Raw genomic sequence first — 27,520 nt, 5'->3', positions numbered from 1 at the left:
CCGTGAGTCACGCCATAAATGATAAATGTCTCTCTAATCAGGATGATTAGATCCCTGACTCATCTCCCTTCATAGTGAGGCTCTGTTTCTTCTCATGTGCATTTTGCATTTGTCTGGAAATGATGGAGGGCTCTTTAAAAAGGTTGTTGTGGTGATGCTGCAGCACTTTAAACATCATAATCTGCACATAAATCGGCGTGGATTGCCATGTGCAGGTCCCCGTGGAGACATTACAGTGATTTGACGTGGGAGCAGCATCTCAGTGAGCAGCAGCAGCAGCGTGGACTCAGCCTCTTGTTGGTTGGGGGGGGGGGGAGACCACGCCTCTGGTTTGCTGCAGCTCGCTGTGCACAGTCACACTCGAGAATCTGCCGGGGTTGATTTCAGTCGGGGGACGGAGAGAGGGAGAAACCAGGACGGAAGGAATAAAAGGCGGATACCAGCGGCGCACATTCCCCCCCACCCAACCACCACCAGCACCAGCACCTCTCAGTGGCTCTCTCATGCAGTTCTGAGCAGGACACCCCCCCCCCTCCTCCCTCCCTGCACCTGCTCTGCCTCGTCTCCTCGCCGCCTCGCAGGAGCTGTCGAGCCGCCTGGGAGCGAGCGGAGCGCACGTCGCCTCTCTCATTGTTAGACACACGGCGGTCGGAGCATGACTTCTGCGTTCAACATGGATTTCCACCCCCTGACGGAGAGCCGGCTAATGGCTTCGAGCGATTCACTGTGAGTAACCCCGGCCACCGAGCCGAGCTACCCGGGCAGCGTGGGGTCTTATCGAGGGGAAGCGAGAGCACACATCGCGCAGGAGAGACAGTTCAGGGCGAGTTGGGAGTTAGCTAGCGTTAGCTTAGCTGCCCACCGGGATGCTAATGCTGCTAATGATACCATACGCTCCACCTGGGAGTTGGGACTAGTTAACAAATAACACACGTATCCACATTTGCAGTCGACTACATCATTATCACACAACCCGCCGGATAGGACCGAGCCCCCGCGGTTGGGCTAGCCCGGGTTGGTCGCAGCGGCTCCCGGGGGCGACACGCAGTTTGCTGGGCGCTACACCAGTCAAGTGACATGTGCTTCCGGACATCACACGTTTCGGTATCGGGCTCAGAAAAAGCAGCATCGATTAGCTTTCACACGCCAGCAGCCCGGAGTGTGTTCTGTTCGCTGTTACACACACAAGCACAGACACACACACAGCTCCGCAAGGTTGTCTAGTTAGTAATTTACAAGTGGGTAAGTTAACATGGGCGTCAGACGGTGCGGGTTGTATGGGGGGCTAATGCACGGTTTGAAATAGGAAGTGTGTTGAGGAGTTTCCGTGTTAACTTTTCGTTGAGTTTGTTGATGACACACAACGTTGCAGATTAAGCTGTAGTTTGTTTTTCGGCTTTATTTGCTTGAATCAACAGCGTGAGTGAAGACAGGCTAGCCTGTGCTAGCTGCCGAGCTAGCTCCCCGAGCTAGCCGCAGCTCTCGGCCACTGGTGACCCCCCCCCCCCCCCTCCATGTTGAATGTGGAGTGCTTACTTAACGGAACCGAACACGTGGTTTCCTACATTACTGAGCCATTAATGGGAATCTTGTGACAGTGCATGTAAACAAGCAAGAAACGACCTGGCACAGAGGTCCGTATTGTAGCCTGTGTCCTCTCCACATAACATCAACTCATCGTGATCCACGATAACATTTACAAAACCCACTGCTCGCTTTTTACAAGATTGTTTGAAATTCAAATGTTTGCACTTTGAGTACTTGTGTCTTCATTTGGCAACAAAATGGATCCTTGGTCTGTTAAGATTATTTCCCCCAGAGTGATTCTAACCTGCCATTTTGGTTGTTAGTTTAATTGATCTTTAAAGGTCACCAAACAGTGAAAAATACTCAGGATGACCTAATTTATTATGGTTTTATTTGACTGACAACTCCTAATTATTTATATATTTAATGTAGGATCAAGATATGCAGCTTTCCCTCAGATGGTTGTATCCTTGTATTTATCCACTACTCAAAATAACAAACTTTTGAATTGTGAGGATTTGTTGCTTTTCTTTTAAGTGACTCTAAATTGGGAAATTGTAATGCTCATTTTCATTGTTTTCACAAAGTGATGACACCAGACAATTAATTAAATCAGAAAATACACGACAGATTAATCAGTAATGTAAATATTTTTAAGTTGCATGCCTGCCTAATACTACAATAGAACATTTCTAAATCTTGGGGAAATGAATGCTTGGTTTTAACCTTATTTTAGTAATATTTCACGTTTTCTGAAGAATATCTCATGTGAAATTTGACAACAGTGAGCTGGTGATAAGATCTTGCCCTTGCTATATTTGATTGATTTATCCGTCTGATTGTTGACAGTGAGAGTGACTATCAGGGCTTAAGCGGGATCCTTTGGCAGCTAACACGGCCATAGTGCTGTGTCAGTAAGCTAAGCGTCTCGGTGATCCCTTTTGTTGTGGCCGGGGAGCTGTTGATCTGCGTGAAGTGTAGGATCTTGGCACAGTGTCCGGGGGCTGCTCAGACCAGCTGTTCTCTTCCCTCCAAGTGAGGGTGGCGGTTGTGGGAGAGTGCCATACAACCAGATGTTGAAGGCCAAGAGTAGGAGGACTCTGATCTAGCCTGTCACCTGTTTCTCTGCTCCTGCTGCTAGCTTGGCGCTGCTATAATTACTAGACTGGCTGTCGTAGAACTGCAATGTGCTCACAGCCTGGGAAGGCTCCTAATCATGTCCCCTATCTGCAGTGTGGTGTAATCGAAGGTTGAGCAAATTCCTTTGCAAGCTAAATAATATTCTAGAACAGGGTTACATAAGACCAGAGGCACCCACTATGGCCATAAATTTGTCAGTACTACTTGACTGTTTAGTTATTAACTAATGTCCAGTCAGCAGGGGTATGTTGATGCAGCAAAATAACCAAGCCTGTCATCCTGAAATTGGATACCAATGGCATAATGTTATCAAGATAATTCACTGACATGGTCAGTGTGCTTGTGAGCCAGAAGTCTGTGGCTGCAGTTCACATGAGGTGGAATCAGCTGATTGGCTTTAAAAAATGACTTCTTAAGTGGACAAGTGAGGAGTGGCATTAATGGATTAGGGCAGTTAGCTGGACTGAACCCATTGCTAACAGGAGTAACACTGCATCATTTTCAGCAGTGGGGGATTATAAAGGGGAAAAATAATTGTTTTTTGCAGACCTACAAAAAAAGAGTATCCGTGGCACTGTCCTACTGTGTTATGTCCAATTTTTATACATCTGAAAATTGAATTCTAGAGTTAATCTGAATCTAGATTCTTTATTGATCTGGAATGGAATTTTAGGGAATCATATTCACTGCTCACTTAAGTGGAACCTACTGATTGTCTTTATAGGAAGTAGGGATTTTTGGACACAACATAGAGAAATGTAAGGTATGTGTTGACATAAACTGAAAGCAAATAATTATGTTCAGTAAGTGTGGTAGTGTATTATAGATCTTCTGCCCTTAATGGGTTAGGATAATGGATGAGTAAGTGTGCAGTAAGCACTAGTGTTAAAATAATCAAGTCTAATTGCTGCTTTTAGTGGACTTTGTCTCTTCATATGAGAAGCCTGGGTAAGGATGTTGGTGAACTCCACCTGAACAGTTGCACTCATGCTCCATCTAATGCTGATAGAGGTGTAAGCACAGTTTATTTCATTGCCTGTAGACTGTGGATATAAGCCTACCATTGGGTGCCTATTCTGGGCTGTAGTCTCTTTCCCTGTTGCTCTCCTGATACTGAATTTAAAATCCCCTTCTTTTTGAGAAACACCAGCAACCCCCAAGCTGGTAACTTACATGCTAAAAATAGAAAGTTTTGATGAAGATTGGGATCATGGTTGGGGTTGGGCAGTAACATGGTATCCCAGGGTATTTGAAAATAGCAATGGTGTCCGTTTCATTACCGTCATGCAAGAATTCTGCTGCGTAATGTATCTACGAAATGCCTTGAGTGTCTATCCAACACAACTGTTTGTGTGGTGGAATATGCAATGAAAGTAGCTAGACTAGTTTAATTGGCTCGAAAACCAAGGTCTGAACTGAGTTCCACTCGTGCAAATGCTCCACCTAAAGACGTTCCCTCAACACAATTTTTTAGCTGCACAAGACATTTAGAATTGGTTTAAAGAAACACAAGCAAGCCATAGCGTTTTTGCCCCTTGCAGAATAATTTGTTTAGTCTGACCTATTTTTCCATACCGCTGATTCTGTGGAGATGCGAGACTACACTGTTCGTTCACACAAGCTTTACTTTAGCAACGTCATCTATAATCACCAGGGACACTCGGTTTGATTATGGGGCTAATAAGGCGGACCTTGTCATCAGATGCTGTCTGTCTGTTAACATGCTGCCCATTCAGAGGCTGATTGAACATGTCTGTCTTCATTAAACTGGCAAATTCAACAAGGAAATCAAGCCATATTGAGCTGAGTTGGAGCTAACACAAGGACAAACGCACATTAATAACTAAATAATCAGAACCATAGTGTGCTGATTAGGTCGGACCACTATTTATGGAAATCAAGTAATGCATAGTCTTCTTTTCTCGCCTCAACCGATATCCATTCTTCATTGTTGTTTTTTTTCTCCAAACCTTGACCCTGAGTCTCAGTGATTCTTGCTAAAGGTTCCTACAGGTTCCTTTTTTCTGTGGCTAGTTTTCAAGTCACAACGTCAGGTATTTCATGAGGGTTTGTTTATTCCAAGCTCGTGAAACTTTATTTAATTTTGCAAATACTGTTTATGCTGTGAAGAAAATACATGAAGTTAGAAGATAAAGCCTTAACATCGTGCGTGACAGATGTCAAAGATATTACCACGGCATTAGAGTCATTCTGTGTCTTGGTGAATCAGCTTATAAGGCCATTGGTTTCCTGAAAAAAGATACATCTCGTTTATTTTGAGAGAACTACCAGCAAACAGCTGTTTCATTTGACAGATTTATTTCCCAGAAGCATTACGTGTCCGTGCGATCTTTGACATTTTTTTATCCTCAATAAAGCATCACAGCAGTGTGCTGTTGCCGAAACAGTTCAAAGTAAAGAAGTTAGTTTCACTCTAACTCAAAACAGGAAGCGACTTAGCAGTGTGTCAACATTACCCCCAAAAAAGCTTGTTTGATCGATGTTTTTTTTATATAACAAAAGCAACATGTGCCATCGTATATTAAAAAGGCAACTGACCACAAACCGTGAAGAGAATCAAGATTGTTTGCCATCAGCAGTGGTGACATAACAAAATCATGTGACGTGTTGTTGGTATGACGCCTGGAGGTTTGAGGATGAGTATCATCCAAGCATACGCTGCTGAGCTTTCAAAATCCATGTACATTAGGAGACAAATTAGCTGGATATCTATTATGGGCACAGCAAAGGTGTCGCTGACATGCTTGAGCGGTCAGAGCTCAACAGGACAGACACATGGTCCAAATAAATCACCAGTTTTTATGGATGGTGTAATGGTAAGCATGCAACTGTCGGGGCTCTAAAGGAGTCGTCAGCTGCTGCGGGGTGTCTGAGCATGATGAGCTGCCACCTCTCAGGGCTGTTTGTGGAAGCTTAGAAAAAGGACTTCATCAATATTGTCAGTGAGCACTCTGGATGTAGGGAGCAGAACAGCGCTTTATTGACAATCAGTTGTAGGATTTTGGAGTTGGTACTATCTATTATATGCAAACATGTACATTGTCTGAGGTGAGTACATATTAATTTGTGGAGCCTAAGTCTTTGGTGGGAAAAATGAAAGGCGACCCACATAAACATATTTTTTATGGCCTCAATGAACCCGCTGTGTTCAACAAAACTACCAAGTGTTTCAAACACCTTTTTATACTTGCATAATTCTCTTTTGACATAATATACTTTCTAAACAGCGCCATACCATAGCTTCACAGATAGATATTACCTCTTGTGCAGGCACCATATTTTTCTGAGCTTTAAGATAAAAGGGTTTCATAACCCTCAGAGTTGGGCCCGCCATTTCTACTATTTTGTTTAAAATTCCAGAAATGTTGAAACGCCTGTCTAATTCAAGAGCAGCAGCATTGGCACCTTTTACTTGTCAAGCCTAAGTAGTGTCTTTTTTTACGTTCTGGTCTAGGGGTGCAACAATTAGTCGACATCGTTGACAAATATTCGCAGACCAATTTACTCGTCGATGATTCGTTGGTTACGTCATAGCACGTGTTTTTCGTGCCATGCAGTTGAACTAAACGTTGTTTTACCGGAGGTGCTGATGGAAGTAGCTGAGGAGTGAGCCATCTTGCTTCCTTCCTATCTCTGAAAGTCGCGCATGTGCAATAGCGACAAAACAGGGACCAATGGCGTCCGTTCCATTGCGTACCAGGAAGTCAAAAGTTCGGGAGATCTTCACCCTTAACATAGCCCTAAAAAAACTAAGTGCAATATCTGTACGGCGGACATGCTCTCCATGGAATCAGGACACGCGCATTTGAGTAGGAGGAGGGTTTGACATCGTAACGTAGACTATGCAGACTCGCCTCAGAAAGATGTTATATATAAACATATGTACCTGTGAGCAGGATTCTAGAATCCATTACAAAAAAGACATTTTTTTTATTGAAGTATTGATCTTTATTGTCTTTATTTTCAGTCTTCACATGCCTCAAACAACCTCATGCTAAATTTAAAAGCCGCTTGCTAAATAAGAGCAATTGAAAATTTGTGTCATTCATAATCTGATTAGTCAATTAATTGTTTCAATAATCGATGACTAATCTACTATCAGAGTAGTCTATAGTTGCAGCCCTAATCTGGTCACTTTTCTCTTTCAAAGTTCAACTCAAAGCAGCCTAGAGTGACAGTGCTGTCTGTCCACTTTGTAAGCATCTTAGGCAAGCAATTTAAATAAATTATTTTTTAATTGAAGTTCATTGCGTAATGTAAATTTATCACTGGGGTAATTTTTCATTTGTGGGGGTGAAATAGGTAGGCCAAAGAATTTACAATCTTCACCGAGGAGGTTTTGTGTGCATTGTTAGCAGTATTACACAAACTATTCCTTGCGAAGGAGTGGGGCATAACCCGATGAAAAACCCACTGAATTTGTTGTGGATCAGCGTCTGACTTTTTTACTATTACATTTCAAGATATTTTAAAAGATTTCATGAAGAATAATTCATAAAATCAGGCATGTTTGAGGACAATTATAAATCTGTAATTTTGTGCAGCTCTAAATAAAAATCCAGATCTTGTGAATTTAAATGTGTTTTCACAAGAGGAATGTTGGTTATGCGCTCTCAGCACCATTCTAGTTACATTTACATCCGCTTTTAGGGGGGTTGAAGCATGCTAATTAATGTAAATGTGGGTTTATTTTGAGCCTTCGTGTTTTTGAATGAATCCAGTTTTTCAAGTGAGATTTGCCATTTTTACTGTGAGCACTCATCAAAGGGCACTCTGCAAAATGGCGTCGGGAGTGTCACAGGCAAAACGGGATAAATGGTCTCACTCAGTACTGTGGCCTTGGCAGATGTAGGCTTCTATCTGTTCCGAAGCATCTCTCTGACTCGGCCCATTGTGTTGTAGAGGAACGGTGAATAGTGTTCTCCAGCATGGGGGAACAATATGTGATTGTTCCCCTGCTGTGCTGAAGAAGCTGTAGGTTACTCTCTGTACCATCGCCAAAGCGCCTGAAGAGAAGATGTACCGCAAAATCGGTTTTTGCTAACCAGCGATTCGTGGAGGTTTAGAGCTCTGCTGTGCCTTTTTGTGTAGCTGTCGAAGCTTGTGGGAGGAGGGGGCACTCACCCCTTTTTTGGTGGAGAGGTTTTTGTTTCAGTCAAGGGATTTTTCAGTTTATATCATTATTTGAATGTATTGACGGCCTCCAGGAAAAAAAAGCTGAGGAAAGGAGTTGGATTAAGACCAAAGAAAAAACGAACCGAAGTTTGATTTGTTAGCATGTCATTTAAGTCCCTCAAGGAGTTTGGTGTTTCTGCGGAACGACTGGGATCAATTTGTAAGAGATGGATGGCTCGTGTCCAAAGGTCTGTCTGTTAAATTGTCTCTACCTTAATGTATCTTTTGTGTTATATTTTTGTCACTGGACTGTGTACTATAGTCGCCACTTTTTGTCTTATACTTGTGAACTGTGGTCCTTCTTGATCCTCTGTGGTACTTCACGAGTAATAGAGTGATACTTTATCCTTAACATAATTTACATGCATCAATATCTGTCGTTGGCTGCTGATGTGGCGTCACTGTTTCCAGCATCTTCACCACTGTCAGGAAATATTTATATGCTTGATTTTGTGTTAGATAAAGATCCTTTAGTCCTACGTAAACTGGTATTGATTGTCTGTCTCAAAGGCTTCCCTAAATGTTAAATGGCTCTATTTAGTATTTTAAACCTCTTCAGACTTGCTGTACTACCCACCATCACCCAGATTGTTGCTCGATTTGTTGTTGACTATGTAATTTAGAGTGGTTTACACCCTCCATTACTCTGAACAATATATATTGTTTCAGCATCTACTTGGGTTTAAACATTAAACTGTCACACTGCCAAATATGTAATGCTCTAGAAACCATTGCAAAGCGCTCATAATGCCTTTTGGGTTTCCCCTTTTTTGTGCTAGTAAAAGTTGCAATGCGAGTCCTTCTCTCACAGGATATCCCAAAGTGCCTCACATGCCTTGTATGCATTCCTCACTTTTTGCCGTAAATCATATTTAATATCTGGTATCACGCAACTAGCGTACTGGCTGCTTCAGCTTGAATTTGTATGGTATGTTGCCATTGTTAACGTGCCTAAACATGAGTTTACAGGTGATCAGGAAGTCTGTGTAAGGAACTGGGCTTTTTGTGAGGTCACACAATAAAATGAAATGGAGAGACCGAGTGAAAATATAATGTATATATATTAATGTATATTAACTACATATGCCTTTTTGCTTATTTTCTCTTAGCAACGGAAGCAAGATGAATGGGTCGCTGGAGCATTTGGACCAGCCAGACCCTGACTCCATCAAGATGTTTGTGGGACAGGTTCCACGCTCCTGGTCAGAAACAGAACTTAAAGAGCTTTTTGAGCCCTATGGAGCTGTGCATCAGATCAACATCCTCCGTGATCGTACCCAGAATCCCCCTCAAAGCAAAGGTATTGTCAGCAAAAATGTTTTGCCTGTAATAAATGTTTTGAATCTTTAATTGATAAGTTGACTGGATATAAGATATATTGAGTCACAGCAATAATAAATAAGGAAATCTAATTATTGGTTTGTCACCTGCCAAAGTGTCCAGAACTACAGATACCCTTAGGGATACTTGCATTGCTTTCTGTCGGCAAGCGCGATACAAAAAAAACTCTTGTTGCCACATCGTCTACCATCACATTTCAGCAAATTCCCTTTAGGCAATGTGCAGCATTACTCGTCTGCACACGCAACCCAGCTATATTTGTGTTCACAGATATCATTCATTCAATAGTCTTTTTGTGTCAGGGTTAAATAAATAACACATTTTTTCATAACCCTGCTTTATAGAAGAAAAAAAATTGTTATACGTAGCCACTCTGTTTTAGAGGCAGCGTAGTATGAAGGAAGTGTTACTCAGATGCAATTTTCCATTAAGCTTTCCATCGATGGGCTCACCTTAGAAATGGTGCTCGAGTTGAGCAATTCAGTTTAGGTTGCAATTAGAGGAGACTGAAGTGGAAGCCTGCTCTCTGCAGAGTGCTGCAAAGTGCCACTGGAAGTGCTCAGTCTCCCGTAGCTAACTGCAGGTAAATAAAGTAGACTGGTTCCCTGATGTAACTGTCCCGGGTTTACAACATCACCCAAATTTCAATTCCCTTGATGGTTGGATGACTCACTATGGCTAAAGGCACTAATCCCCTCTTTGGCTTTCATGTGTTGGGACCATGTTTGATGATGAACAACCATTTCATGACCCTGAAAAACCACCATTGATGGTGTCCAGCCAGCCATTGTCAAAAACCATTGGCTCTATTTAGCCCTTATTAGCCCCTAAGTCTAAAATAGTTTGGACAGTCTAGGAGAGGGTGAATCCTGAGTGGTTTAATAACCAGGTGAATGAATGATTTTATACACTGAATAGTTTATCCATATTTTAGGTCCGTCTGTGGGGCCAGCCCAAAAAACAGGAATGTCTGTGACTGAGTTTGTGACAAAGTTGCATCATTCGTCAGTGTGGTGATTGTTGGACTATCCACATTAGACGTAGAACTTTTAGGCTGATTTGTTTCGAACTCTTACGATTGTATTGTCAACCGTTGCTGTTAGCCAATCCGACACTTTCAGATCTGGTGTCAGTTGTTTGCCCAGTTCTTCGTGCCTCCAGAGAACTGCGTGTCCATTCCCCTCAGGGGAATGTGTACAGCTATAGCACAAACTGTCGGTGATACGCCGAATTAATACCAGCTGACAGCGATGTCAGCAGCCCAGCAGGAGAGACGCTCAGCGCTGCGGTACATTTTATAACTGAGCTGTGACCAAGATGCCAACTTAATATCTATATTAGAAAGGGGACAAACAGTTGAATCTCAAATGTATCTCACCCACACTCCATGCAGCCATATCCTAGGTTTTTTCCCAGTTTTGTATGCGTGTCACCTGCAACAGACAGACCAACCACAACACTTCTTCAGTCATGAGCCTTTCTTGCTTTTATAGTCTCCCTGTTTAATTTTATCTCTCATGCTGTCAAACATTGGTTGAATAGCAGAAATTTACATAGATTTATGCAAAAATGTAATTTTTGGTTCCTGGTTTAAATCCCAATGTAGTTCCTTGGGTTTTCCTCTTCACCATGGCTATTTGGCCAAAACAGCCTTTCATTTGTCAGAGCCTGGACAGTACCTAAGTCTGTGTTATTTTACCACACCTGCATCAAGACAGCACTTAGATCAACATTATCAGGCTTTTATCCAAAAATGTAAACATCTGACATCAAACAATCCTGAATGTGTTCTAAGCTATACCAGAAAATCTCCCGAGTGCTTAATATGCAGTGTGTATATAAATATACAACCAACACTGAGTAGTTCATTGGGAGGCTAAGGAGTTCAAAGCCTCCTTTTTAAAGAAGAGCCCTCCCCTGATCTGTGTGGAGTGTCAGCTGTGATGGCCTATTGACATGTTAATGCATGTTAATGTATTCTAATAGATAATCTGGCCTGATCACAGTGGTCTTTGGCTCTTCCAGCCTGTGTGAGGTGAATTAGTTTCAGTGGCACCCCCACACCCATCAGTTTCACTCCTGTCTACCTTTCCCTTCTAGCCAAACTCCTGATGGGAGAAGTGATGGCAGGTTTATCAAAGTACAACAACCCAATGCTATCAGGCTTATGTTTATTTGCATGGCAGATAATACACCCTTCACCTGCTTTTTATGTCACCAATCTTGCTTTTGTTAGATTCGTTCTTTGAAATTGCTGTAATCCCACTTCCGTTTTGGTTGGCTGTTTTTAGGTCGCATCTACTGCAGGTCATGAAAAAAATCATCCGATAACTATCACGCCTCTCCGGATGGTTTATTTAGCTTCGGTAAATCGGAGGCAGGGCTAAGCGGCAGCAGAGAGAGAAAGCGAGAGAGAGAGAGAGAAACTCAGCTGGTTGAGAGGGAGAAGAGAGCAGCTCGATGCATATTAGAGTTCAGCCCTCCCTGCAGCCTGGGAGCTCCAGTAACAGCATAATACACACTATGTAGGTCAAAGACGCTGCAGTGCTCCACTTCCCCAGCCCAGTGAAACTGACAGGCTGGAACGCCACTGGCAGTCTACTGGGACGGAAGGATGAGAGGCTTTTTTTCCCTCCCCCGCTTTTTTTTTATTCAAGCCCCCTCCCCCACTATCTCTTTCTTCCTCTTATTCCTCTTCCTTGCTCTTGCTTCTGCTCCCTCATGTTTCTTTGTGCTGTTTTTAGGGCTCTGATATGTATGTCGAGTGTGATTGGAGCTTTATGCAATGCGGCACGTCTCTCCCTATTGTGTTGGTACTGTGCCCTGACTTGCCCAAGCTGTGTTGACCTGCGGACTGTGCAACAGTATGTCCTGACAGCAATCCAACCTTATTGTCCTCTCTATGGCCAAGTGACAGAAAAGCCTTTAACAATATCATTACTCCAGTGTCCAAACTGCAAGCTACTACACGAGCGATCAAACTGTCGGCGTTTAGAATATCCAGTCACGTTTCTAACATGTGATGTGCAGAGAGAATACTTTCATCCATTTAGCTTCTTACCTGCTCTGCAGTAGTTGTCATATTACATTTACTGCCTGTATGGGTTGAGTTTTAATGCTGCTTTCCTTCCTCCTCTCACCTATTGTTTGCAACTGTGCTTTTTCTCCGCAGGATGCTGTTTTGTAACTTTTTATACAAGAAAGGCTGCACTGGAGGCCCAGAATGCAATGCACAACATAAAGACCTTAAGTGGGGTGAGTAAACACAGTATGGGCTGATTTTAGCAGCTTGAGCCCCTCTGCATCTCCGGTGCAGGCTGTGAGCGGTGTGCCCGCCGATAATGAGCTCCCAGCTCCCCTAATGCCTGTATGGCCTGTGAAATATCTCAGCTCCCACTATGCTCTAACATCACACCCATACACAGGTATCAGGAAAAGGGTGCCTGACCAGGCTGTGGGTTATTTAGGCAAATGACCCAATCTCCACAAAGTAGAGCAAATTATGAATGCTTGTCTGCATGAATCACTGATGCACTTCTACACTTGTTTCCTAAATTCAGAGGTAAAAAGGAGAGTTAAAACCTTTTTTACCAATGGAATCCGGCGTGAGTGAGCATGATCTCTTAATTCCTCACCTGATTTATCTGGTTAGATTAAAGCCCAGTCAACTGGAATAAGTGCAGTTGCTTGTTAAACCTCAACAATTAGCAATACCTATACACGACTCTAAATTACTTTCCTTGCAATCAGTTCAATCTATACGAAACAACTGGTGGCGTCAATTAAATCAATAGCTCAGTCTATTGAAAAAGGATCCTCAGTCAGTGAGGTCACAGGTAAATATTGAACCAGGTTGATAAATGTGTCTAGCAGGCTGGGTATACAAGCCCAGCGGTCTTCACCGAAGGACTATCAATCAATCAGACGTTTCAAATAAAGTGTGGTCAAACAGCTCAGCTCTCGAACCCCAATTCCCGCTCATTCCATTACTTGCATCGACTGCAGGTGACCGAGTTTGGTTTGCACGACAGTGGAAAAGCTTGTTTCCCTTTCCCTTTTTTCTCTCCCTTCTGTGCCTCGCTCGCCTTCGCCTGTGACGCTAGCCAGTACCCATACCGAGCAGACCATCTGTCTGCTTCTCTTTAGTGCTTGTCAAAAACAAACCCACCACTTCTCATAAGTACAACCTGCTCAGGCATCTCACAGCCAGATTTATTTCTTCTTTCACATGGAAGGTAAATGTGCTAAAAATATATTTGCTTGAAGTTGTGTGAATTGCCTTGGACAAAAGTGTTTATCGAACGTCTCGCAGTGACACATCTTTTAAGCATCCATTTTTTTCACATAATGAACACGGCTTTAGAAGCGGCAATGTGCTCAAAGACGTTAAGCTGACTTGAATGAGAATTTTCCCAGCTCAGTGTGTACATGTCTGTAATATGATGGTTTGGAGGGGGTCATGACAAAAGTATTGCATCAAAATCTTAAAAAAAAACAACTGTTCATTAGAACCCAATACAGGAAAATAGCTTTCTTGTCAAACATCTCTTCGAACCATTCTAAAGATGATGAGGTATGTTGACCGGAAGAATCGATAGATCATTCACAGTTCTGCACTACAGCGAGAAGTGAAATTAGATACTAGAGAATTTGATCCCTGCCATCAAGCCAGATACGTGCAGTGGTGAGGGATGATGGTCTTGGAGTGAGAGAACAAAACAAGAAACAGAGAGAAATGCTTGAAGATGGGGGGGCTAGTGTGAAGGTATGATATTTTAAGAGATGAAAGATAACAAGGCCCTGGTGTATGTTAACTATTCCTCTACCCCCCTTTTTTTTCAGATGCATCATCCTATCCAGATGAAACCTGCAGACAGTGAGAAAACAAGTGGTGAGTCGTTTCATCTGAAAAGCATGGTGACACCAGCTGAAGGATTCTTAATGGCGAAAAATTCTAGACAAGAAAATAGTGGTGAGTTTTTAAAAAGAGGCAGGGGCTGGATTGTGTCTATTGAATGCCAAAATTGAAACCTGAAAAGGACTCATTTCTGGGAATGTGCTGCAATACACAATTCCTATATGGTGTAAATGGTTAGGAGGATTTAAGAATTTTAAAAGGTACTAAGGGTTGAGGGATGGACCGGGTACAGAGGATCTGGAGGACAGCACAAATTGATGAGTCTAGAGAAGTGGACACAGGGAAAACACAGCTGCAAGTTGCAGAGATTTTCTCAAGATCCTTGCACCTTTTTGTGAGAGGCAGAAAATGTGTCAGCATGACGAGGAGTGAGCTTGAACATTGAGAGAGGTGCAAGATTTTGCGCTTGATGTAACTGCTGCTTTCATAGCTCCGTAATCGTCTGGATATAACTGATTTTTTTTTTTTTTTTTTTTTATCCCTCTGCAGCGGTAGAAGACAGAAAACTCTTCATCGGAATGGTTTCAAAGAAATATGGCGAGAACGAGATCAGAATGATGTTCTCTTCTTTCGGCCAGATCGAAGAGTGCCGAATTCTCCGGGGACCAGATGGTCAGAGCAGAGGTAGGTGTAGGCACTGTGTTCTTGGCTTTGCAGCCACCACCTCCAGTGTAGCCAAGAACAAATTCTCATCAAGTATTTATACAGGCCCCACCCCGCTTCTTCATTTCAACCCCCTCCGCCCCCAAATCAAGTGCTATTCACCTCCACTAGCACCCATTCCATCCCCACAGTCTTCCCTCCCCTCACTGTGACACTCGGCCTCCGGATCTCACAGTGAAGGGCCGCTGCACTCGCGGCCCGGCATAATGGCCCGTTGCCTTGGCAACCGCTGGCTGCTGGTGTTCGTGGGCTCAGCTGGCAGGCGGCTCGGCTCAGCTCCTCCTTTACCGCCTCCTTCATCACACTCCACAAAGGCTGGAATTAGCTTGTCGTCGCATCTCCTACATAATTCTCTGCTGCAGAAAAGCTCAGATAGCGGGCAGCTTCCGGCTCGCGTGTCCGTGTGTACACGATGAAACCTTATAGCAGAGACAAGGAGCCATGAATTTTGGCTTTCTTTCTGGTAAATTTACGCAGCTTAACCACAATTTGAAAAGGACCATATATGATATATTTCAAAATCCTTTCAATGTTTATTTATGTGTGCATTTTATGTGTATATAGTCCCTGTTTCACCATGACGCCACATAGTCAAGCCTCTCTGGGTGGCTATTTAATCCGTCGATCACTGTGCTCATGTGACACGTGTTACTGTTCTCCTTGTTGTGTACCTTCTCTGTGTGCTAACCAGTGAGGGTGATTCTGTGTGCTTGGGAGTTGCCATTCTCTGTACTGTAATGTGTTTTTTTGGGGTTCATAACGAGTTGTCCAAACCTTTTGTCTTGTTTTGTTTCTTCTTGTCCCTCCCTCCCTCCCTCCCCCCTTCCTATTGTTCCCCCCCTACAGGCTGTGCGTTTGTCACATTTGCTACCAGGGCAATGGCACAGAATGCAATCAAAACCATGCATCACTCTCAGACTATGGAGGTACTGTACCCCTTAGCACCTATTTCTCACCCCCCCCCCCTTTACATTCTGCTGCCCTCTTGTGTTTAAAAGATGAAGAAGCTGTCCAAGCAGATGGTTGCCATTCATCACAGAGCACAAGATATTTCCAAAACCACTCTTGTTAATTATAAAATTACATTTTCATCTGCAAAATAATTAAATAAAACCTGAAGCATTGCCTTGCACAAAGTGTTTACAGGACACGACAGGATATGACAAGAACTGCCATCTCTAATTTTGGGCTGGACTAAATAGATCTCATTTATTGATTCTGTTAGTTGAGAGCCTAGCCATCCGTTTGCCATAATCAGTCTATATTTTGGGCCACAGGGAAAATAGCCCACACCATCAAATATAGGTTAACAAAGAATTACTTTAGACTGGAGCAGCCACCCGATTAGATTTCTTCAAAAACTGGATCCATGCCTTGGTGAAGCCGGTGGAGACTTGTGGAAGTGGAGCAGCAGTAATTTGACAGCTAGCAGGTCAGAGGCTCCCCAGTGAAGCATCAGGCCACATCTAATTAGGAGCCCAACCAAAAACATTACACTCCTCCTCTCAAATAAAATGCAGGCCCTAGTGGTGGTACCGCCTATTCCCCCCTTATCATAACCTAGCCAGTTTTCAGCTGCCATGGGAGGTGCTGCTGGTGCAGAAGCCATTTTCCCTGTGCAGCCTGGTCCCTGTTTGGCTCTCAAGTATCAAAATACTTTTGCACCGCATGCCTCATGTCCATACGTCTGTCTCTACCGTATGTGACTGTTTGTTTGCGAGATTGTGTGTATTGTAATGCATTTTTCTTGTTGGTGTCTGCTGACATATCTTTGTTTTAAATGTGTATTTTTTATATGTTGTCTCCATCTGTTGTCTGCTTGTCTGTGGACTCTGTTCAGCTAAAAGTGCTAAAAAGATTCACTGACTGCAGCATTGTCCTGTGCCCCGTATTGGAATGTGGCCTGGCTCAGCTATGCATGGCAGAATCCTGTGTGTTAGTTTTGATATGAAGATTGTCTTGAGGCATAGACGATACCCTCCTTTTTAAACATCCCTTGCAACGACTGCGTCTTTGCATTGGTATATTACCTGATGAATTCTTCTGTGTGTTTCTGAACCGGTCTGACTCCCAATGTTTTCACTGCTCCAGGGCTGTTCCTCACCTTTGGTAGCGAAGTTTGCCGACACACAGAGAGATAAGGAGCAGAGGCGCCTGCAACAGCAGCTAGTACAGCAGATTCAGCAGCTCAACAATGCCTCCACCTGGGGAAACTTGGCTGGCCTGGGGAACCTCACACCACAGTACCTGGCTGTAAGTGTTACTCAAATATGCAACCCGGCTGAGCTTCACATGTTAACTCGTGTATTATGCTATGGTACAGGTAAAGTTTCTTCAATATGGGTTCTTAGATTGGACATATAATGAATTTTCATGGGACTCACAAAACACCAAGGTAGTAAAAAACTACAGCTACCACTGGACATTTAAACCAATTCGTACACATAGGGCAATGAGTAATAATTACGGTGCTTGGACCTTTTAATGAATTTGTGAAAATGGAGTTTTGAGGTGTTAAGATTCATGTATGAACAGATCTCAACCAAAACCTAAAAAAAAAAAAGCTTGACAAAAGCAGGATTCTACTTAGTGATTTTATCATATCATTATTATGTGACCCTGGTCTTGTTTAATGTTTGAATAACAGACAGCACTGGATGGGAATGCAGAAGCCATTTTGTTTAACAGATACAACCTTTAAGGCTGTAATCAGTAAAAAAAAAGCTACAAAATAATTCAAAAATGCCTCCTACTTTTCAGACCTGAATAGATGAATTGTCTCAGTTTGTGTTCTGCCTGAAGAAGCCAGGCATGTGATTCACATGTGGCTTCTCTGTATTGGAGCCTGTAAACATGTGACTTGAGTGTGTTCACAACATAAACAGTTGAACTGTTTGTTTACAGTCAGTGTTTTATTTTTTATTTCTCAGCATCAAAACATTGGAGTTAACAACCAGTCTTCCCCTAAATTAATTATTGCCACTATATATCCGTTTGTCAGTCAGAAACGAATCATTACGTATGTTATCAGAAGACTAGATATAAGTAAACGATAAAGTAAATGATAAACTAGTTAATTTGGTAACCAAGACCTAATTGACATTGCCTGTCTGATTATTGATTTCATTCTTTCTTTCTTTCTTTATCAACAGTTGCTTCAGCAGGCCACATCTACCAGTAATCAAAGCAGCTTCAATGGTATGCAGAGACTAGGAGGTGAGTTAATTCTTTCAGATTTTTTCGGACTTTGTTCTTAATCTGTTCGCTCGTGTCACAAGCAGACTTTTCATGTCACCAACCATGTGACTTTTAGTACCATAAATCACATTGTCTCAGATCAGTGACGCATAAAGATTCAGTGCTGCAGGGTGCAGGTCTTTCTAAAGAACAGCCTGCACTTCACCATGAAATTAAGAATCAAAATACCTGGGAGGAAGAATGTTATGCGTTTAGAGCACCATGTTGCTTTAGAAATGTAACTTACATAACAAAATTAGGCTGGTTTCAAATTGTGGGCCTTGAGTTAGTAAACTAGCAAAACCCCTTTCTTATTAAAAGGGATAAAGTAATGGAGAAATTAAGTTTTCAGTCATATCAGGTAAAATGGATACAAAAAGTTGTTCAGATGTAAATAATGGACTACATTTCCTTACATTTGTCTTCCAAATGAAATAAATACATTTATTTTTTCCGATATGTTCCCTACACCTCATTAGCAAGTTTTTACCTTATGTTTGCTTTCTAGCTTTGTTTGTATATAAATCAAAAATATCAAATGACAGAGAACCATGATGTAAAAATGTAATACCTTCCATAAAAACAATACTACCAAAAATGTTTAAAATTTCTTAGAAAACAAAAAGGTACTGCACAGTACAGCCAGCCTTAGCTCAGGGTAATTTTTCCCTTACCTGTTTTCTAGTATTTTTACTTAATGTGGCCCTAAAAGTATAACCAATCTTAAACTGTGACTATGTATTCTTGAGTAGCTGGTTCTCTCCAAGTCTGTGTGCGAAGGTGTTTGCGTGCAGGAACATGAGCGTACTGTAAATGTGTAAGTCTTTGATTATCACCTGTTTGTTCGTCCTCTCAGCAGGTGTGAATCCCCTTCAGCTGCAGAACTTGGCCACGTTAGCTGCTGCGGCGGCTGCAGCTCAGAGCTCTGGCAGCCCGAATTCCAACGCCCTGTCTGCAAGCGCCCTGGGAGCTCTGGGCGGTCAAGGTAATTCATCACCAACTAGAGCGGAAATTATAGTATGTGCAAGTGCTGTACATTCAGGGTTAAGCACCCAAGAGTTGAACCCTGTGGCAGCGTTGATGATCATTTGTTATTTTAGTTGAATGAGATCATTTGTTTATGAATGTGTTCTGCATCCACATCTTTTGACCTTGTTTATTTGTAATTGATAAATTAACCTGTCTGTTTTCTTGGTTAATCGCACATAATATTTAAATAAAAATTCCTCACCCATTGATGTATAAATGTCCTCAAGTCAGTGCTCCTGCTCCTGTAATGGTACCTACCAACTGCTCTTTAAACCTCCCTCATCCGCAGCGGTCATCATCCAGTCCTCATTGATTTTATGGGAGTTATCACCCTCATATAAAGCTTTATGAGAGGCCCCATTTCCTTTTTAATATGGAGCCAGTGTATATACATTTGCTCCATCTGTCTGAGTTTAGCATATTGCTGTTGTGCTAATGACCACTCCTCATTAAGAGACAGCTTTTTAACTGCCCCTTCACTGCTGTTTCATCCTCTCATAACTATAACAACTTGTGGCAAAGATGCCAGGGGTTTAAAGTGTTATGGCGCGTTTTGAACAGGAGCTCGTCACACTTGTAGTAACCAATATTTCCCCTTTTTTAATTGTCTCAACAGGTTGTTCATCAGCCGCCAGCGCTGGTGCTGCTATGAGCACCTTGGCATCGCTGGGCACCCTGCAGGGTCTCACTGGGAACTCTATGGGCCTCAATAGCCTTAACGCTCTCACCGGTGGTGGTGAGAATCTGCTTTATACTAAACAGATGAAATCTATAAAATGGCAACTCATTAAATGATTTTTGTCTCCGCTGGATGTACAAGCAGGCAGTTGTTTTCCAAGGGCATATTCAGATGGATGATAACAATTTTTTTTAAACCGTAGCATTTTCTATTCAAACTTAGGCTATATGGCAAAAGGTTAACCTAGCTCAAAATTTGCCACAATGCAGTGTTATCTGATTGAAGGGGCTTGATTGAGCATAACCTTCTTGGTAAATAAATGAACCTGTTTTCAGAATTAGCTACAGACTTTGCCATAGTTTGCCTTTCACACATGCACAGCATGGACGGTTTTCTGCACAGACGAGAGGTGGAGCAGCCGGGTGCAGCAGACAGAGGCAGGAAGTGCCGTATTAACTCTGCTGCATATATATCATGATAATGTTAACAGCACCCTAACATGATGCCGCTTTTGCACCAGGAGACCTTTTTTTGTAGTCAGTCGTGTTTTAGAGGCATCATCAATCCCCCCACTCACCGTGGTGAATCCAGTTGGGGATACCCTGCTGTGTTCACACATCGACTTCTCCTGGATTTCTACAGACATTATACTAGGAGGCCAGGCGGATAAAAATCCATAGAAACTGCAGAGCGTCTCACTCGGACATTTGTGTTCACACATGCACCACCTCCGGAGAAAATACGGAGGAGCTGCAGAGTCCAGTGCATGTCTGAAAGCAGCTTGAGGAAAATGCCTTTTTAGGAAGGCTGCAAAATGAGTTTGAGACAAACCTGACAAGCTAGCTAATCCCGACACAGACAAACCACACTTAGGACAGAAGTTAGTACCAGGTCTGAACAGGGACTGAGAGATCTGATTACAAGTGGATACCTCCAAGTTCATCTGTTCACACCCGTCATAAAATGTGTCCTCTGTGACCACTTGTGACCGGATCCCATTTCCCAGCTCTATATGCAAATAATCATGCCGGGAGCAGAAGATGGAGGTGATGATGTCTGTAGATCTACTATAAAATATTTTCCTAAATTTAAAAAAAATCTATCAATCATTATGCGGTGGTCAGTGTTGATATTGTGGTGGTGGCCATAAACAAATCAACATATGGGCACTGAGAAGCGTAAAAATATTTTTGATTCATTGTGAAACTAGTTGGCCAGAGGACATAATTCTTTTAACTGTCGGAAAAGTATATGGAAAAATGAGTCCCAGTCCAGCCCCCATGGTCCACAGGGTCAAAAAGACAAACCAGAATCTAGGTAATAAACACTGAAGGAGCATTAACCTTTGGACTGAGTAAATACATCTGACAAAACATGTACGACAGGTCAGTAACAACTGGTGGTCTGGTGGTAGATGACTACACAGATTCTGGAAAGACACTAGTTGTTTTTTGTTCTTCTAAAATACACACATAACCAGCAGGTGCTCTTGGGCAGTGCAGTCAGTAGTACAGAGAAAAACAGAGTTTTGGTGAATCCTGTGTTTCACTTGTCAAGTCTTGGTTGCCTGTCTTCTTCTTGTGTTGATTTACAAGTAATTTCACACATATTCACAACACACAAGTGATTTCTATAGTATCAGATCAATCTTTACATATCACACACACCCAGTTTATGTGCAGAATGACAGACAAACCAATTCTACAGTCCTGTGTCCCCTTCTAAAGTCCTAACAACTTGAAGGTTACGTTTCTGAGATTGTCCTTCTGCCCCCTTGTGGTGAAAATCATTTAATGCAGCATAAGTACATGTTAGATATTTTACAATTTGCACCAAACATTTGACTTGTGATTGTTTATACAATACCATCATTTGATTGTGTTTCACAGGTATGGCGGCCATGAACGGCGGCCTGGGAGCCTCCATGGGTAACGGGTCAGCAGCCAGCTCCATGGACGCTCTGACCCAGGCCTACTCAGGGATGCAGCAGTACACAGCCTCCGCTCTGCCCTCCCTCTACAGCCAGTCCCTCCTGCAGCAGAGCATCGCTGGCAACCAGAAGGAAGGTGAGCAGATCCTCAGCACATACCGACACACTCTGGCTTCTCATATTTACAGTGGCTGCATGAACACATATTTTTCAGATGTGTTCTACATAATTTGACTTTTGCATTGATTAAAAAAACTGGTGCATTGGCCTTTTTTAATGTAATCTAACTTGAGTGTTTGGTTTTCTTACCAAATGGAGTAGGACCAGAGGGCGCCAACCTGTTCATCTACCACCTGCCCCAGGAGTTTGGGGACCAGGATCTTCTGCAGATGTTCATGCCTTTTGGAAACGTGGTCTCTGCCAAAGTCTTCATCGACAAACAGACCAATCTGAGCAAGTGCTTTGGTAAGTTTTTAGCCCTCTGATCACCTACATATTAGGACTGAGAATACTTGCCAGCCTGGAGCATTGTGTCACGAATATTATCATGGTGCCCTTTGTAAATGTCTGCATTTTTTACAGGTCTCCATTTTGAATAATGCAGTGACCGTATAATGTAGTGCAAGTGACAGCCCTGCACATTTTTCTTAGAAGCAGTGTATTCAAAGTGTGACACACAGCATTGAAGAATCACATCTCTGACATATTTTAAGACTTATAGAAATAATGTTTTTTTTCCTACACGATGTTGCAGACTATATAAATGTGAATATATTACTTCAGAAGTAGCTTCTGTCTGGGTGATCCATGCTTGTAAATATGCACAAACAATCAGTTCTCAGTTGAAGAATTACCCTTCTTTCTTTCTCTGGTGGTTATCCAGGAAAAACCCTAGTTGTATCCATAACATTTGTTTGATGTTTTGCTGTAATATTACAAGAATGTTTGGTTCAGGGCGTATTTATGCTAAAGTAAGGCAATGAAGAGTTGTACAGAAGTACACGCATTCACACTTGATAAATACTAGGACAGAAGTGATGAAAATCACATGTTGATAATCACTATTTCACTTCAGGGGAACCTGGGAGGTAAAATATATATATCTTGGGCAGCATCAACTATGTATTTAATGAATTTTTTACCTTTATGTCCTCAGGGTTCGTCAGCTATGACAATCCAGTGTCCGCGCAGGCTGCCATCCAGGCCATGAATGGTTTCCAGATTGGAATGAAGAGGCTGAAGGTTCAGCTGAAGCGCTCCAAGAACGACAGCAAACCCTACTGATCCTAGCCCTGGGGCCTTACCCCCTCCCAGCTCTAATGCTAGCACTGCTAGGGTAAGTTCACCCTCCAGCCAAGGTCACCACACCAGAGACTCAGTGGGGCAGGGGGAAGGAGCCCACTACAAGAGGGAGACTTGCCCAATTACAAAAAAATGGTTGCAATGATCGTTCCACTTTTTACTGTTTCATTCCTGCGGTTTTCTCATGTAATTTGAGTCTGATTTAAATATTTTAATGTGTACAATTATTTATGACTATCACTGGAGTCAGTGTTCGCTGGAGGTATTTGTGTCACTGTATTTTAGTGGAGAGCATCAGATGTGTTTCCATGCCATTTCATTGCCTTCAGGTCAAGTTTGACAGGTTGACTAAGGATCAGTTGTTGTGTTGAAGGGCTGAAGCCCCCCGGCCATGCAGACCCCCGGCCCAGAGCTTCACCCTTCGTTTGGCTTGTGTCTCGTTTGTGTCGTGAAAATGTCTTTCACTCTCAATCCTTCAGTCTTTGTCTCCTTCCCTCTATCTGTTGCTCACTCGTTCTCTCCCCTCCCTGTCGTTTCATTATCTAGGCCATGCGGAGCTAGGCTACCTCTCTATCTCTCTATTAACAACCTCTTATAGTCCTTCCATCCATCCTCCACGTCTCTCACACAAGGGACTGGCTCTAGATGGATCTCTTTGGGGGCCAAGTATACAGTTTGCATGTTGGAGTCTCTGCCCATGCGTCCCTGGTGGTGTAATTTCCTTAAATCTGTGTATTGTTTTTGTGTGTCGGGCGAGATTCGTTTACTGCACTGTCCTTTACTGTATGTGGTGATTGTTTTTGTTGTTTTTTGTGCCTCATGGCTAAACAATTCTTGTGCGGTGCCCCTAACTTTCTCTTCTCCCCTCTTTGTCTCCTCTCTCTCTCTCTCTGTCTCTCCTTTCGTGTTTTTGTTCCTTTTTTAGAACAAATCTCCATGCCTGTTTGCTCATCATTAGCCTAGCATGTCTTCATGATGTTGAAAGCCAAGCCAAACTCCTGGCCTCATCATCCCACCATTGTCTGTGATGTCTCTCTAAGCTCGCCTGACCAATACCTGGCCACCCACTGACCCTTGACCTTAGCTCAACCTGATTTTTTTTGTTTTTCCTGCATGAATATTTTTGTTTTTTCTCTGTATAGAAATGTGATAGATGGGAGAGAGGTCAAGCTAATCAATGTGAAAACTTACCTACGTTTAATTCATTTAAGAGAACTTTTTTGTGTTTGCGAATGTGTAAAAAAAACAAACCTGTGGGATTCCTTATTTTAATTTTGCTTTTTTTCTCTGTTTTTTTTTTGAAGTTGCTTTCGTTTTACCTCTCAGTAAACTTCACTTGAAAGTTGAATACAGGGATTGGCACACAGCTGTGCTATTCGGTGCCATTAGCAATATGTTGGTTTAAAAAAAAAAAAAAAAACTTCAGACAACTTTCCAACACTTTTAAAAGTCTGACCAGTAAAACCCCTCTCAGTGCTCTGTGATGATCTCTACATTTTGCGAGCAGTGTGAAGATTTACACCCAGGCTATTAAAAAATGTATTCTTTTCATTTACAAAAAATATCCAGTGTATTTACCTTTTTTCTTTTGAACTATCGATGGCACAATAACAGGTACATTTGCTCTGTTTAGAGAAATGACTACCTACATGAGTCAACTTTTTTAGAACTGATTCACAAATAGACAATCTGTGGTTTAAATGCACACTTAGATTACCTATATTTTATACCATTGAATCTATAGAAGTTTAACTAACAGGACCCAGGCAAAACGTTGGGTTTTTTGTAGATTATGTTGTAATGTCATCTGTGTCGGGGGGTTCTTCAGTGTATTACATTTATAAAGAGGACTAAATCAGTTGTAAAATCAGCGTGACCATTAAAGGGTCATTTCAAGAAAATTAAAAACACTGAGTCAATGATTCCTCTGCATTACTTGTAATTTCAACTTCTTGGGGGTGGGGGGGGAGTACATTTTTTTTTTTTAAATAGGCACATTTTTGAGTATGTAGGCAATTAATTTTTTCCTGCATTCAAAGAAAACTTAAAGTGTTATTTTCCATGGTACGTCTGGTTGACTTTCTGTGAATTTCTCATTAATAATTGAATTAATGGATGTTTCATTTTGGTTTAGTTCGGATGCCTCATGTTGAAAGATGATTTTCAATGTCTGTTAATCACACAGATGCCAGACATGTGTGTTTTTTCTTTGTTTTGTTGTTAAAGTGCCCATGTGTCAAAACTCAGTGTTTTTGATTTCACACATTTCTCTCATTTAATATTTCATGGTTCTCCTAACACGCACACATGCACACTGCGACACACAAAAACACTTTCTGTCATTGCTAACGTGGGAGCCCCTGAAGGAAGAGATCACCCGGACACAACATGCGACCTGTGGGTCTCTACACATTTATTTAGACACACACACACACACTTGCTTTGATTTTAGTTTTTTGCAGATTATTCTTTGTGACTTCCAGTGTAATGTTTGAGTCGTACACCGCAGTATGCACAGCACATTAACCACTAAACCACTAAATCGACCACAAAAGTGTTGGTTTACAAATACATTCCATTTTTTTCAACACAAAGTTTACAATTTTTTTTATCAGGGTGGTATTTTTGTATTGTGCCACCATTCTGGTAAAATAACAACCACTTCAGCCCCTAAGGGAAGGGTTCCCTAAAACTGCGTACCTGATGGCGCTTGAGTTGTCAACTCAGGGGTTTTTGTGTGTGTGTTGGTGAAACTAAGACACACAGCATTTTACGACACAATGCACAATTGTCACGTTTGTCCTTGTTTCGGTTTGGATTTTTTTTTCCTCTCAAAATACATAAATGTTCCAAAAAAAAGTCATAGAAAGGTACCAAATTTTAAACAGTGCTTGAGGAAAGTGTAGTTTTGTAAGGGAACGTTAAAGCACAATTTGTGGGAGCTAAATCACTTTTTGCAGGATGTTGTGTGTGATTATAATCCCAAAAATGTCACGGTACCACTGATTTCACTTTTGAATAATGGGCATGTGCTTTTTACAGTGTTTTTTCTATCCAAATGCAATACAATATTCAAAGTGCCATATATACGTCTATAGAAACTGCCTACACATCCTTATTAGGCCTTGGTTTAGAGATTGCTGCAGTTTGCCGTTTTTTCTTGTCTATTTATGCCAGTGTCATTAAAGCTCTTGTCACCTGCTCATGTTCCCCCCCCTCGCCTCCCGCTCCTCCCCCACTCTGTGTGTTGAGTTACTGGTTAATGTGTATTGTGATGTACTTCAATTTGAACAGTTGGTTTGAAAAACTTGTAGATAAAACAATAAACTTCCCTATACATTTGAAGGCCGAGTGTGAACACATGTATTTTGAGAAACTCAACGATCAGACATTATGTTTTTGGTGGGGGTGGTCATAAACGACGGCTTTGGGATCCATTTATAACATCTTACAGTGATTTAAAGTCGTGTAGAAAACAAATGCAGGTCTTTAGGGACATGCAGTGTATGTTGAAGTGTTCCTGTGAATGAATATATATATTTAAAAAAAGCACAATGTACAGTCCACAGCGGTCCCGACAAGAACTTGACTCACTTCAGGGGCTTCCATCACAAATCCCATTCGAGCTCTAACAATCACTTAATTCTTCTTCTGTTGTTTTCATATTCTCAAGTGTCTCAACTTTTATTTTCTTCTTTGACTTTGTGGTAGCTTTGCATCGCTAGATATTGTCCTGATCCAAAAGAAGAGAGAAAAAATATCTTTTTCCTGTTTATTTTCTTGTCTGATAATCGATAAGACTTTGTTCATGTTCCACCAATAATTTAATGGATGTTTTTTCTTGTCTTGATGAAAGCCAAAGTGGGTGCATCTTGATGTGATCTGTATCATACACACAGTAGTTTTTTTCTGTTTGGTCAATATCAATTTTTTGAAACTGGGGGGGATTTGAAAAAGATAAAAAACAAAAAAAAAGACCTACACAGGCTTTCCAATTTCTACAACTGGTTGTTCATATGTATTTTGTACCAGTGAAGCTTTTTATATTGGAAATTAAAGGATAAAAAAATATATATTGGAAAAAAAAAAAGTTGTCTGGCCTATCTATGTGGCCTCGTCTTGATCATGTCTCGAGTTCGGGCTCTTGGTGGTGTCAAGCAATTTTTGTTTCGTTTTTTGTCTCTAAAAATATAAAGAAGCCTGATTTTTGGTTTGACTTGGATCTCCACGTGTTCCTCACACTTCATTGATCAGTTTTTTTTGGTGGTGGGGGGCTGGGATCCAATAAATCGTGGTAAGTTTCCTGTTAGAATTTGTGCTGTCCACATAGTTTAATGGTCATCCGGATTTCGACAACTTGTGTGGATAATTGTATTAGTTGAAGAGTTAACTATCTGTTTAGTTTGGAGCCTTGCTTTTTCCTGTGTAGAGATTTCTGTTTGGTTTTTTTCCCCATAGAGGTGTTTAGCAGAAAGACTGTGTTCTTCTTTTGGTCAATGTTTGTTCACGTGTGGTGTGTTTCTTTGCCTCTGTCTCCAAATTAAACCATTTCCCCTAA

General features: G+C 41.9%; 1 protein-coding gene across 7 annotated transcripts; it reads left to right on the top strand.

The window, feature by feature from the left end:
* Positions 1–377: 377 nt before the first annotated feature.
* Positions 378–27,520, top strand: LOC133009610 (CUGBP Elav-like family member 2). Of its 7 annotated transcripts, none has more exons than XM_061077139.1 (14): positions 378–726; positions 8,973–9,163; positions 12,377–12,459; positions 14,047–14,095; positions 14,612–14,746; positions 15,632–15,711; positions 16,877–17,038; positions 17,938–18,001; positions 18,882–19,007; positions 19,668–19,787; positions 21,620–21,796; positions 21,982–22,125; positions 22,817–22,996; positions 23,888–27,520. In XM_061077139.1, the coding sequence occupies exons 1-13, from the start codon at positions 656–658 to the stop codon at positions 22,942–22,944; spliced, it is 1,530 nt and encodes a 509-aa protein (XP_060933122.1). In that variant the 5' UTR covers positions 378–655; the 3' UTR covers positions 22,945–22,996; positions 23,888–27,520. The 7 variants fall into 7 exon arrangements, with proteins under 7 accessions (XP_060933122.1, XP_060933121.1, XP_060933120.1 ...); XM_061077138.1 differs by having other exon boundaries at positions 21,979–22,125; XM_061077137.1 differs by having other exon boundaries at positions 18,879–19,007; positions 21,979–22,125.

This window comes from Limanda limanda, chromosome 8, assembly GCF_963576545.1.
Source record: "Limanda limanda chromosome 8, fLimLim1.1, whole genome shotgun sequence".
NCBI lineage: Eukaryota > Metazoa > Chordata > Actinopteri > Pleuronectiformes > Pleuronectidae > Limanda > Limanda limanda.
Note: the sequence above shows the minus strand (reverse complement) of the source record. Positions and strands in the feature narration are given on the sequence as shown.

What these genes read in the sequence shown, in the direction of transcription:
- LOC133009610 (XM_061077133.1), top strand. Translation starts at nt 656, where the DNA reads ATGACTTCTGCGTTCAACATGGATTTCCACCCCCTGACGGAGAGCCGG. An exon ending in GAATCCCCCTCAAAGCAAAG is followed by an intron (nt 9,164 to 12,376) that starts GTATTGTCAGCA and finishes TTTTCTCCGCAG; the next exon opens with GATGCTGTTTTGTAACTTTT. An exon ending in TCACACCACAGTACCTGGCT is followed by an intron (nt 17,039 to 17,937) that starts GTAAGTGTTACT and finishes CTTTATCAACAG; the next exon opens with TTGCTTCAGCAGGCCACATC.